Source organism: Dermacentor albipictus, chromosome 6 (genome assembly GCF_038994185.2).
Source record: "Dermacentor albipictus isolate Rhodes 1998 colony chromosome 6, USDA_Dalb.pri_finalv2, whole genome shotgun sequence".
Taxonomy (NCBI): Eukaryota; Metazoa; Arthropoda; class Arachnida; order Ixodida; family Ixodidae; genus Dermacentor; species Dermacentor albipictus.
Window position 1 is genome coordinate 75,187,410 of NC_091826.1, and position 13,594 is coordinate 75,201,003.

The window sequence follows — 13,594 nt, forward strand, 5'->3', positions numbered from 1 at the left end:
GCGGGGTCGGTAGAGTCGACGAGGGCGACGATGTCGGCTCTATTTGTGGCGTAGGTGGTGTTGTAGTTATGGGAGTCGACGGCGTTGAAGTTGCGTTGAGTGGACGGCGAACAGCTTCCGCATAAGTGAGGCGCCGCGGAACGTTGCCACAGTCTGGGGCTGAAAAAGCTTGCCGGACTTCCTCCCGGACTACATCAGCAACAAAAGACAACGCTGGCGTCGGTTCCGTAGGAGCAACCACGAAGCCGACCTGCCGAAGCTCTTCTCGCACCACTTCTCGGACAAATTCACGCAGAGACATGTCGTTACTCGCAGCCAGTACGGAAGTGTTCGCCGTCGAGTTGCCCATGTCATGCTGGCGGTATCGTTGATGCAGGGCCCGTTCGATGGCTGCAGCCTCTTTTGTGAACTGTGGCACAACTATATTTGGCAGAACTATAATTCATCGGGTATGCGCCAGTTCAATAGATATTAGATCATATCATCATATTATCATCATCATATTAGGTTATAAAGATTAGATCAAAAATAGATCATATTCACACTATCACTCAGGTGATAGAGAAATGTGCGGAATATAACCAACCCTTATATATAGCTTTCATTGATTGCGAGAAAGCGTTTGATTCTGTCGAAACCTCAGCAGTCATGGAGGCATTACGGAATCAGGGTGTAGACGAGCGGTATGTAAAAAATATTGAAAGATATCTATAGCGGCTCCACAGCCACCGTAGTCCTCCATAAAGAAACCAACAAAATCCCAATAAAGAAAGGCGTCAGACAGGGAGATACGATCTCTCCAATGCTATTCACAGCGTGTTTACAGGAGGTATTCAGAAACCTGGATTGGGTAGAATTGGGGATAAAAGTTGATGGAGAATACCTTATTAACTTGCGATTCGCTGATGATATTGCCTTGCTTAGTAACTCAGGGGACCAATTGCAATGCGTGCTCACTGACCTGGAGAGGCAAAGCAGAAGAGTGGGTTTAAAAATTATTCTGCGGAAAACTAAAGTAATGTTTAACAGTCTCGGAAGAGAACAGCAATATACAATAGGCAGCGAGGCACTGGAAGTAGTAAAGGAATACATCTACTTAGGGCAGGTAGTGACGGCAGATCCGGATCATGAGACAGAAATAATCAGAAGAATAAGAATGGGCTGGGGTACGTTTGGCAGGCATTCTCAGATCATGAACAGCAGGCTGTCATTATCACTCAAGAGGAAAGTGTATAATAGCTGCGTCTTACCAGTACTCACCTACGGGGCAGAAACCTGGCGGCTTACGAAAAGGGTTCTACTCAAATTGAGGACGACGCAACGCGGTATGGAAAGAAGAATGATAGGTGTAACGTTAAGGGATAAGAAAAGAGCAGATTGGGTGAGGGAACAAACGCGAGTTAATGACATCTTAGTTGAAATCAAGAAAAAGAAATGGGCATGGGCAGGGCATGTAATGAGGAGGGAGGATAACCGATGGTCATCAAGTGTTACGGACTGGATCCCAAGGGAAGGGAAGCGTAGCAGGGGGCGGCAGAAAGTTAGGTGGGCGGATGAGATTAAGAAGTTTGCAGGGACGGCATGGCCACAATTAGTACATGACCTGGGTTTTTGGAGAAGTATGGGAGAGGCCTTTGTCCTGCAGTGGGCGTAACTAGGCTGATGATGATGATGTGCCAGTGGGGACGACGCTGAAGTAGCGCGGGTTTTTAGGTGAATTGGGGGAAACGAAGAAGACATTGTTGTTGTTCCCTTGGACGTCTTCAAAGGCATCACCATGAAAGCTCTCCGGGACCATAGGATTCTGTAGTGTTACTCGCGATGGAGCTGCGGTGGCCATGCTATTAGTAGGAGGCAAACGATTTCTCCAAGTTTCTTGCAGGGGACTGGACTCGGGCGCTAAGCCTAGCAGGCGACGACTGAAGCGGTGGACCGGTGTTTCGATGCACGATGGTGATTCTGGGCTCGATCGTCGGCTCCGCGAAGGGGTGCCAAGCATGAAGAATACCCAGCACCTCCACCAGTGTAACGACGTAGGATCGACGAGTATGCGTAGCAGCACCGCCAAGAAACCCACTTTATCAGACGTCCAAGGGAACAACAACAACGTCTTCTTCGTTTCCGCCGCTTCACCTAAAAACCCGCTCTACTTCAGCGTCGTCCCCACTGGCGCATACCCGCTGAATTATAGTTGTGCCAAATATAGTTGTGTCAATATATATATATATATATATATATATATATATATATATATATATATATAATGGACTGCATGTCAGCTCTTGGCAACCATAGGTTAGTGTAAACCTATTGAGATATAACGAAGGCAGATTTGTACAACCAGACACAGATTGCTGCAGCTGGCTATGTGAGGCACCCTTTGCAATTCCACATGACACTGCTAAATCACATTTTTTTTCTTCACAGTACAACAAGCAAACATTTCTTTCTGTTGAAGGCTATGAGGATTCTGGAGGCATTCCAACATCCCGCAGGAACCTGCTGCCCTGCTGAAAGCTGGGCAGCACAACGATAAAGCACCGGATCTGCATGCTTTCACAAAGGTGCGCAAAAAACTGTCGTTACCTTGTGAGTTGTAGGATACGTTTGTGCAATATGCAATCATTTTACTGTATGGGCAATTTTCGAAATTTCTAGTGGCAGATCACTTGAATTTTTCTTTTGGTTATCTGGAATGCTCTCAGTTTAATCAACTGACCAAAGTAGCCTCCTCTGAGTTGCTTAAAATTGGGGGGGGGGGCTTAAGTAATTATCATGATATACCCCGTACACGCTCTATAATTATCTAGCCAAATTACCTTTCTAAAAACGAAGAACGAATCTAAGAACGAATCCATGAAGTGTCCAGACATGTATCATTTTTCTTTTCATTATGCAATCCTATAGAATTAAATTCTCACACTATTGCCTGTGTGCCTATAATCGCTCCAATTGGTCACACTTATCTATTGCCTCCTATACTTCACCTCCTAAATACATTTGCTAAAACAATGTATTTTCTTGTTTTATTAGGTAGCTGCTAAATTCCTAGTCAGTACGAGAATTCAATTCCTCAAACTTATAACAAATCATGAACCTTTTCATGTTAGAAGCTCACTATGACTACCAAGTGCAGGTTCGTTTTAGGCCTTTCCTTGTTAGAAGCTCACTATGACTCCCAAATGCAGGTTCGTTTTAGGCTGCAAGCTGGTGTCTTTTATACATTACAGAAATTCGAGTTCGTAAGGAGGTATAGGAAACTGCTGAATCATATAACAACCAGCCCAGTGCAGTAGTTGCAAGCCAGACCATGACAGCACAGCTCAATGCTGGCAATTCACTTTTATATTGCCATAATTTTTCTCCATTTCTTTGCCTGTCTTCAGTTGGCATGGGATCAAGCTTGTTCGTTGCAATTATGTGTAATGCGAAGAATTGATTTTACTTTCCCTCGGATTTACCAAGAGTCGCAAGGAGGCTTGCTTCAAGCTCAAGCTGCCCTGAACCTAATTTGGGAACTATTTCTTTTTTGATATAGTGTAATTACTTGTTTCACTTCTTAGCGAATTGAGCTTTCGTACTGCGAATAATGCACTCTAGAGCACCTAGAAAAATGTGTTCTACTACGCAAATACATGGTTTATGCAAAAAGTGCTTTAATGTTTCGTACAAAAGTTCTATCATCAAGAGTTTGATGGAAGCTTGTCTGGTCGGGATGGAACATGACGAAGAATGACAGACTAATCATATGAATCTTTAAAAGCTAGACAGTTTGGCTTCCATTCGAAAGCCTTCTTCACAATGGGGCAAAAAGTAGAAGTGCCTACTCAATAGGTTTTAGCATGGGACGCAAGCATCGTGCAGAACACGGAGAGGGTTGCTTCGTTTCTCTATGTGTGTGTCCTGTTGATTGTATCTCTAGGGACCCCATAGGTACAGCTGTGGCTTCCAGTTTCTTTCCTGGCCAATTGCACTAGAGTTCTTGCAGTCACTGTTGTGCTTAATCATTGCTGCCTGCTCTACTTAAGTATTTGATGCCCCGAGTTACCATTTGCTTCAAGCAAAGTGCTTTACAGTTGCATGTCTGCCAAAGTTCAATCTAGCCGAGAAAATACAAATTTGCGTGCACAATATACTTTTGAGTATAGGGCAAGTAATCGTGGAGCCTTGCTGTAAATCTACATATAGATATTTTTCGTGGTGCGTTCTGTGCAGTTAATTTTTCTAAATCTACAGGCAAGACGATATAAAATTTGGCAATTACTGTTCTTGAAATTTGTTCATAACTCTATTCATTATGCACAATTTCTTTTAAATACTTGTTCATCAATAATCTGTCAAATATAATATAGAATACTCTTTCTAAGACACTATGGTTATAGACATTCATCAGCTGATGAGTATGCAAGGAAGGGTTTTTGCCTCTTGTTGGTTTTACGAGCCTAGAGGCAAGAAGCTCATTCTTGCATACTCACTTCATTCAAAGCTAGTGAAGTGAGGTACTGTCAATTTGTGCTTCAAAAAAGCCCTTTTGAAGTCCAGCCCACACTTGATTCAGAGAAGTTTTCAGTACAGTCTCACATCTGTTAGATGCAGGTTACCTGTTGCAGGTATTGACCACCATGGCAGGCAGCAATCGCAATGCCACTGACGAGGTGACACAAGTAAAAAAAGTAATCGTCTTGCTCTACCTACATGATATTAGCGACAATCTGAAGAAGTTCGGGAAATGTGCCGGCGTAGATATCGGTTTCCATGCTCCTTCGAAGCAGCCTAGTTTGTGCACAAGGGTAAACGCGGATACGTGCAAGCCAAGTGGGTGCAACAAGACCCACCGAAAACCATTTGTTTATTGTGTTGAAGGGGTGGTTTACTGCATCCCGATGGACTGTGGCAAAGAGTATACGGGACAGACAAGTAGATGCATCAACGAGCGATTACGTCAGCACACGAACAACAATGAAAAAGTAGCCCTATCTGGCCACCATGCCGGACATTGCGCTCCCTGCAGATGCAAGCCTCTGTTTTATCGCATTCAATCGTTGGCCAGTTCACCAGAGAAATAGTAGAAGCTGCAGAGATTAGGAATAGGGATTGTGTTAGTTGCCCATCAGTCTCCTTATTGGAGAAAGGAATTTTTCTGTCACATTAGCTGCCTGTGCGAGTTCATCTTGCTGGATTGATTAGTTTGTGTCGTCCTTCTCCCGTGTTTTGTTTTGTGCAGTGATATATATATATATATATATATATATATATATATATATATATATATATATATATATGCCCTCGTGCAGTAAACACTCAGTTGATAGTTAGCACTGTGTCTCGTTTCTTTCGTTCATGTGCTTCTGCGCTACTGCATAATGAACCAGTGTGAGAAACTTAAGTAGAAAGGAGCATTGCAGCAGTAATTACTAGGCACAGCTTCACCAGCAAGTGAATCGCGTTAAGAATTGGCTGGCGTAGTCGGATCTACTTGTGCACCTTCAACCAAGGTACAATTCATTTGTTGCTAAATAAATGTTAGTTTTCAAAAAGATTGGAGTGTTTTATTCATATGCAAATGAATTTATATATAATACCCATCTTGATTGTTACATTGAAACAGCACCAGGATATATTAAAAATGCCGGAGAAATTTGCTTAAATGTCCCCAGCACATTAAAAGCACACTAAAATAGTTGCTACAATGTTTCTTGGGTGAGCAGCAGAAAATTCGTGGAATGTTACTAGGCCGTTTCTAGGTCGAGTTATAGAAAGTTGCTAGCATGTTTCCAGATCAAGCAACAGAAAGTTAGCAGAATGTTAATAAAAAGTTTCTATGCCGAGGAACAGAAAGTTAGCAGAAAGTTACTAAAATGCTTCTTGATCGAGCAACAAAAAGTGACCAGGAAGTTTCTAAAATGTTTCTAGATCGAAAAATAGAAAGTTAGCAGAATGCTACTAAAATGTTGCTAAGAAGTATGAAAATGGTCAGTAAATCCTGCTTTTAGCGTCTAAAGGATTTTCATTCATTGTCTAAAGAAAGTTTGTAAAAAGGGTTTATATTCAATATCAGTGTCCAATAGTCGATATGATGTTGGTATGAAGTATATAAGAAGTTTAAAAACGGTGTAAAGAATTTTAATAGACTGTTGGTAGGTTCTAGTAACATTTGTCTAAAGAAAGTTTATTGTAAGTCACTAGAAATTTTTGTAAAGGGATCATTTGATGTCCTTTTTTATCTCATAATTTTTGTTTTTTAACATTTCTCCGCTTTTAGTTTTTCAATGTACCAGCCCTCTAACGTTAATGTTGTGCTTCTGCACACTAAATGAATAATTGATGCAATGATCGTTATTGTTATTATTAAGCAACGGTGAAATATTGGCATACTTGCGCTTTTTAAGTCCTTGGCCGTGTTGAGCTCCTCTAGTACTCGGGATGACAAACGCATGAAGTCCCCACGGTATCCGCACAATTTGCGAAGCTTCGTACTGAATTGATCTGGCTCTTTATCTGTTTGGAGATTTTGGACACGGAGATCACTCTTTGCGAAGGGAGAGTAAGGCTCATTTCGGGCTCCGCTGCGTAGTTCCCACGTTTTCGGGAACCGGATATAGACTTGCTTTATGTACACGAGGCCGCCAGTAGCGTGACGAAGGAACGAAGACCATGACCTTAGCAGGACCTGCATGTAAGGACAAGGCGTTTATCATAAGGCAGAAATGAGTGAAGTAAATGTCGCCACCGCGTAAGTGGTGATCCGCGGTTGGTTATTACACAAGAAATTTAACACATTTTTAAGAAGGAGTTTGCAAGTGTATAGCGACGTGCCAAATCAGCATCGATTTGAGAGGATATGCAATTGCGTGCCTCACACGTTATTAAATACTAACAGAACAGTTCAGTAACAGAGCGCCAAGGTCAAGGCGTTTAATAGAGTTGCTTCACAGGAGGCCAGTAACATGTAACCTTGCAGCACCAGAGCACAATTGTTGATGACATCTATAAAGGAAGATTGGCATGCGGAAGGAAAGGCACTTGGTGGCTGGCTCGTCAATTGCCAAGGTAACTATTCCTCAGCACCCTTAAATGCACCATCATCCAAAATGAGGCTGGTTATCAGCTGTGCAAAGAGGTGGCACAGCGTGCCCAAAAATAAGCGCGAGAGAGGACCCTGGCGGCGCATGACGGTTTCTCAGCGTTTGTATGCACTTGCGCGCGCCGCGCATTTCGGAAGCCACATGCCAACTTCATGGCGGTGGCAGCACTAGATGGCACCGAATGTTCATAGGGACGCATGAAAGCCTAATCCGGCTACAATTCACTCCTCGTACATAACTGGTTTCGAAGGTGGCAGTACATTGTGTCTCTATACCCACTAAACACATATTAGTTTTTTAGCCATCTAGAAGATGTCCTGAAAAGCATTATAAACGTTTACAAAAAGTCTTCGCACGATATTTAGGACTCCTTGAAGACGTCTCACACAATCTTTCCTGCATGTCTTAAACGTCTCGTAGCCGTCGTGAAGACCATCTAAAGCTCCACGAAATAAGGGATATATCTCGTTTTCGAAGACATATTGAAGCCGCCTTACAAACATTTTTCCCACAAAATAAACAGATGTTTTCAAGAACATGATATGGTGCCTTCTATTCAATATCTGTGTAACGTAGCCCTATAATTTAGTAAAGCAATTTATTGAGTGACATTTGCTGTAGAAATTGTTGAGTGAGATGTCATTTAGGGCCCCAAGGTGACGTACGTACAAGGCATTCGACCTCTTTAAAATGTGGCCGCAAGCGTAGTAAGGACTGCTTAACATTCATTGCAAGTGTCAGTTCCTTAAAACTGAATGAAAAAGCGCCACTTGTTCATTCGGCAAGGGAGTACTTGCAAAAGATGCCAGCAAGATCTACCCAAGCCTGTCAATTTACAGCGGGAACACTATTATCAGGGGATGCACCAGCCCAAAGAAGTCATTTTAAATAGTCTCTTAACGTTAAAATTCAGTCATAACATGCAATAACAAGTCATAACAGTGCACTCTAGATAGTCTGTCTCCTTCCATGTCAACTTTCCAACAAAATTAAAGATATTAAAGACGTTAAACGTTAAACGTTAAAGACGTTATTAAAGACTTTAAAGCTATTAAAACCGGACAGAAATCAATTGAAACCAAAATCACAGCGATTCAAAACCGTTTAGATGAGCTAGAGGAAAATTATAAAAGGTTAGATGAACTCAGCCAGGATATTGCCGCCATTCACACTCAAACAGACGAACTTTCTGCACTGGCCACCACTTTGCAATCTCGGCAGGATGATCTTGACGACCGGTCACGGCGTAACAATTTAATTTTCTATGGCATCCCAGATTCCGATGAAACCTGGCAGGCGACTGAGGAAAAACTGACTTCTATCCTTAGTGCGTGCCTAACTGACCCCCTTTCCCCTCACGAAATTGAACGCGCACACCGTCTAGGAAGATTTGCACCTAACAAGTGTCGCCCTATCATTGCAAAATTTTTGAACTTCAAAACTAAAGACCTAATACTCGCCAAACGCAACAGCCTGAAGGAAAGTAAGGTCACCATTAGTGAAGATTACTCGGTCGCAACACGTCTAGCACGAAAAAAGTTGCTCGACTTTGCTAAAATCCAACCTGGATCCCCAACCCATAAGTTACGCTACAACAAGTTAATTATCAAGAAGAAATCTTACATGTACGACCCTATCACTGCCACTGTCATTTCCACTGATACGAAAAGCGCACACGCCAGCTCGCCTTCTGCTACTATCTCTGCTAATACTTCCTAGGGACGAGTGAGGGGTAGTGGCCAGACATCTTCGGCTTCAGTATCGCTTCTTTTTACTAATATCAGAAGCGTCCTTAACAAGTACAACTCACTCACATCAGCAATTGATACATGTTCTGCTAAAATAATCGCGCTAACCAAAACATGGCTCACTGCGCATGTCTGCGACGCTGATATATTCGTCAATGCTCACCGTTTCTCATTCTATCGCTGTGATCGTAGCACGCAGAGAGGCGGCGGTGTGCTCCTCGCAATTTCCAATGATATACCATCATCATGTATACACGTGCAGACTGAACTAGAATTAGTATGGTCAGCAATAACACTTAATCATCAAACAGTTGTAATAGGGGTATGCTATCGTCCACCTTCGTCGTAACCAAGCTTTAGTAACGAACTTTATAACGCTGTTAACACCGTTGCAACACGGTTTCCTTAAACACCGATGTTCCTACTTGGCGATTTTAGTCTACCAAACATCACATGGAATACCGACCCCCCTTTAATATCCCCACTCACACCTCAAGCTCGTGACTTTTTAGATGTGTGTTCAGTATTCTCACTCGTGCAGATCTGCGTTCAGGCAACTAGAATAACAGCTTCCACGGCGAATACACTAGATTTAGTCTTTACTAATCAACCCGATATAGTATCGCCTGTAACGTACCTACCAGGAATTAGCAACCACTTACTTCTACAGTTCGATATTAAACTAGAGCGTCCGAAAACCAAAAAGAAGAAAAAAATCATACGAGACTACTACAGAGCAAATTATCAGGCCATAAATAATGCACTATCTTCATTTATTGGCGTTTTCCTTAATGGCTTTGAACACCGTAGTGTACAAACTAATTGGAACATGTTCACATCTATGGTCAACCATCTAACTGAACAGTACATTCCTCAACGCACCATTACAACTCACACAAACTCTCCCTGGTACAATAATTACATTAAGCGTTTATCAAATAAAAAGAAGCGTCTCTACCGCATTGCAAAGCTTTCACCCACAAGTGATCGCTGGGCATCGTATACTGCGGCGTCTAACACATATGTGCAAGCGCTCAAAACGCCAGAAAGCACTTCGAATCGCAGGTTCTCCCTTCAATGCTTACTACTAATGTTAAAAAAATTTTGGCGTGCAATTATTCCTTCGACTGACAACAGCCTTGCCTTAAGAGACTCTTCCGGTGTTCCAATTCCCGCCGACCTTTCTGCCACCATACTAAACCATACATTTTCAGAAAATTTTACAGCCACATCCAGCACACATATGCCAAGTACACAGCACCGTAACTATGTTACCATGCCCTCCATAATTGTTGCTCCATCCGGTGTCGTTAAGCTTATTGATGGACTAAGCATTCATTCTGCTCCCGGATACGACTGTATTAACTCGAAATTCTTAAAAAACACTTCATATTATTCTTCCATCATACTACCCAAACTTTTCCAGCAATCCCTTGACCATTGTACGCTACCTAATGAGTGGAAAATAGGCAAAGTTATTCCAGTGTATAAATCCGGCAGCAAAGCATCCCCTAATAACTATCGTCCCATTTCTCTCACCAGTACATGTTGTAAAATGCTCGAACATATTATTTTTACTAACCTGGTTAATTTCCTTGAATTGAACTCATTTTTTACGTCAGCACAGCACGGTTTTCGGAAATCTTACTCCTGTGAAACCCAATTATTATCATTTACACATGCACTACACCATATTCTTGACAAATCATCACTAGCTGATTGTATATTCTTGGATTTTTCAAATGCATTCGACAAGGTGTGTCACAAACTATTACTTCATAAACTAAAAGTACTTAACATAGACGGTAACCTTTTGAAATGGATTGAATGTTTTCTGCTCAACCGCTCGCAATTTGTTTGTGCTAACGACATTAACTCCGATTTTACAGAGGTCGGTTCAGGTGTTCCACAGGGTTCGGTCCTTGGACCCCTACTGTTCCTAATTTACATTAATGATCTTCCCTCGCTTATCAACTCCCATATCCATCTATTCGCTGATGATTGCGTCATCTTCAGAGAAATTACCAATGCTAACGATATTGAATTACTTCAGTCAGACCTTACCAGATAGGAAACTGGTGCAATGAATGGTTAATGGAGCTCAATATTAACAAATGCAAAGTCATGCGTGTTTCTCGGAAAACATCTACAATACCATCATACTACATTAACAACATGTCATTGGAATCAGTTTCTTCATATAAATATCTTGGTGTTTACATCACTTCTAACCTAAACTGGTCTCTTCATACTGAAAACATAATCAAAAACGCTAATCGCAGGCTTGGCTACCTACGTCGCAACTTTTTCAACGTATCTACTAATTTGAAACTTTTGTTATATAAAACAATAATACGACCCAAACTCGAACACGCGACTCCGGTATGGGACCCTGCTCATGAAAACCTAATCACTGACCTCGAGATGGTTCCAAATAACTCTATACGTTTCATTCTTGCTAACTACAACCGCACAGCGAGTATAACTAACATGAAATCTAATCTTTGCCTCCCATCGCTGGCATCTCGCAGAAAAGTGTCTCGTATTGCCCTTTTCAACAAGTTGTACCATCACTATACTCTACGAGATCACCTCATCCCCCATCCAATTTATGTATCCCGTCGCATTCATCATCAGTACAAAGTGGGTATTTTGTCATGCAACACTAAAAGTTTTTCACAATCATTCCTGCCGCGAACCTCGCGTGACTGGAACCATCTTCCCGTCGAAGTTGTAGGCCTTATTAATTATGAACAGTTCCGTGAAGCCTTAGCTAATATTGTATATACAGGTGCCATTTAAACGCTCATGTAACCAACTGTCTTTGTCATTTTTTGTATTTACCACTCCCCCTCTGTAATGCCCTTGGCCCTGAGGGGTATAATAAATGAATGAAATGAAATGAAAAATATTGTCTAGATTCAGTGCTCTGGCTAAAACAGCATACAATGAACATTTGCGTTAGCCTTGGAAGAGCCAAAATCATTTGTCAACATTGTTCGAGATTTGCATATGAAATATTATCAAGGGCTTCAGCAACAATATGACGGATGTTTCCTAGGATGGATGTTTGGCACAAACGAGAATTTAGAAACACGATACGCCCTTCCATTACAGTAATCACTCTAAAGGAATTGAGCGTATCCTGATACCTGCTCAATGGACAAATCAATGGTGATGTTAGTAATCTTCTCAATATCGTAAAAGGTATGGCTGTATTGACAGCACCAATGCATATCGTCCATTCCTTACAACCAAACAAAGGACCACTGAAGTATTGGCAGAGTCATAAATGTGATAACACGGGTTATAGTCGCTCTTAACAAAAACGATAAATAATGACACAAATGCAGCGCCAAAGTGGCCAAAGGCTTCAAATGATTTTTAATAAATCAAAGCAATAAAATCACTGCAAAGTGAGCAAAAGGTTCCTAATGCATCTCCTAGAGATTTGGTTTGCGACTATCTGTATTCAAAAATTGGTCACAAATAAAAAATTCAGGGAGGTGGCTTAGACAGTTCCACAGGCTGATGCACCCACGGACAATTCAGCTTGTTCCGAATGAAGCTTGAGCTCAGATTTGGCACCTGCAATTAGAAGATAAGACAAGATATTAACGAATACATGTCGCAGTGAAACTTCGTCGTAACGAAACGGGACATAAGGAATTATTTGACGTAACAAAGTGAATTTCCCTTGAACTCTCCGTAAATATCAACGTTTTAAACGCTTGTTTCAACGAAAGAAAATTTCCCTGCGACTAGTTTTGCCGATTTTGATTCGTCTCCGAAGCAAGAAATTCCCGATCCCTGCAGGCTCAATCGCATACCACGGGTGACAATTCGGTGCCAATGTTCAAAACCATTGGGTATTTGCGTTGAATGCGCTGTCGAACACTGTTCCTTCTCACCACTGAGCGTAGCTGCGCATAAGCTGAGGCTCCATATCGCCATCGCAATTTCGCCCACTGCAGCACAGCGCAGGCTTGTGCGCCTACGCGTGGCCTCATAGATTCCGCTGGTGCAATCTGACACCTCCCTGTGTGGCACGTGCTGCTTGAAAGTGACACAAGTTGTAGGCGTCGCAGCGTGGAACCTATTCAACTGCGTCACCATGTCGCCGGTTTCTCGATGCTAGAGACGAGCCAACTCAAAGCGGAAACGAACAAACATCACATTGAAGCAGAAGGCAGCTATCGTAAAGGCAATCGTGTCAGATGCCAAAAAGCCTGGTGAGGGCACCTCTTTTTGCTGTTTTGTGTACTGTATGCACGTGGTCATGTAGCGGTTCTGCTGGCCACACGGCCGTCTTCTTTTACGCAAATTCAAATTTGTACGCTACATTACGCATGTATTGCAGTGAAGGGAAGATATGCCTATAATCAATTTCGGCTCTCCCTTCAACGTCGTTATATAGACACTTTATTGCATATGACTGATAAGAGCTCCCGCTCATTTGTACACAAGCCTTGTTTTACAAACACCAAGTGCTAGAAATTTGACCTAGGCATCTCGCGTATGCATACGGAATAATGTAATCGCTGCGATACAACCTTTTGTGCAGACTGATAAGAAGCACCCATGATACTGACGTGAAATTCATATTCTTGACGGTAACAAAAGCCTTGTCCAAGAAGGCAAATGTAATGGTTATAGACAGCCACGTCCTCCAACCCCCAGGTACGTCGGAAGCAACATTTTTCATTTTCACATTATATACACCTGCTGCTTAAAGCAATCTTCGAAATGGCAACTTTTGTT

The 13,594-nt window shown here is 42.1% G+C and overlaps 1 protein-coding gene across 2 annotated transcripts in view; it reads right to left on the reverse strand.

The window, feature by feature from the left end:
• The window catches only part of LOC135897124 (calcium-activated chloride channel regulator 1-like), a 594,363-nt gene that overhangs the window by 415,538 nt on the left and 165,231 nt on the right, over window positions 1-13,594 (reverse strand). For both annotated transcript variants that reach the window (XM_065425694.2, XM_065425692.2), the window contains exon 5: window positions 6,376-6,670. In XM_065425694.2, the coding sequence (XP_065281766.2) occupies window positions 6,376-6,670 (295 nt within the window). The remainder of the gene's footprint in view (window positions 1-6,375; window positions 6,671-13,594) is intronic.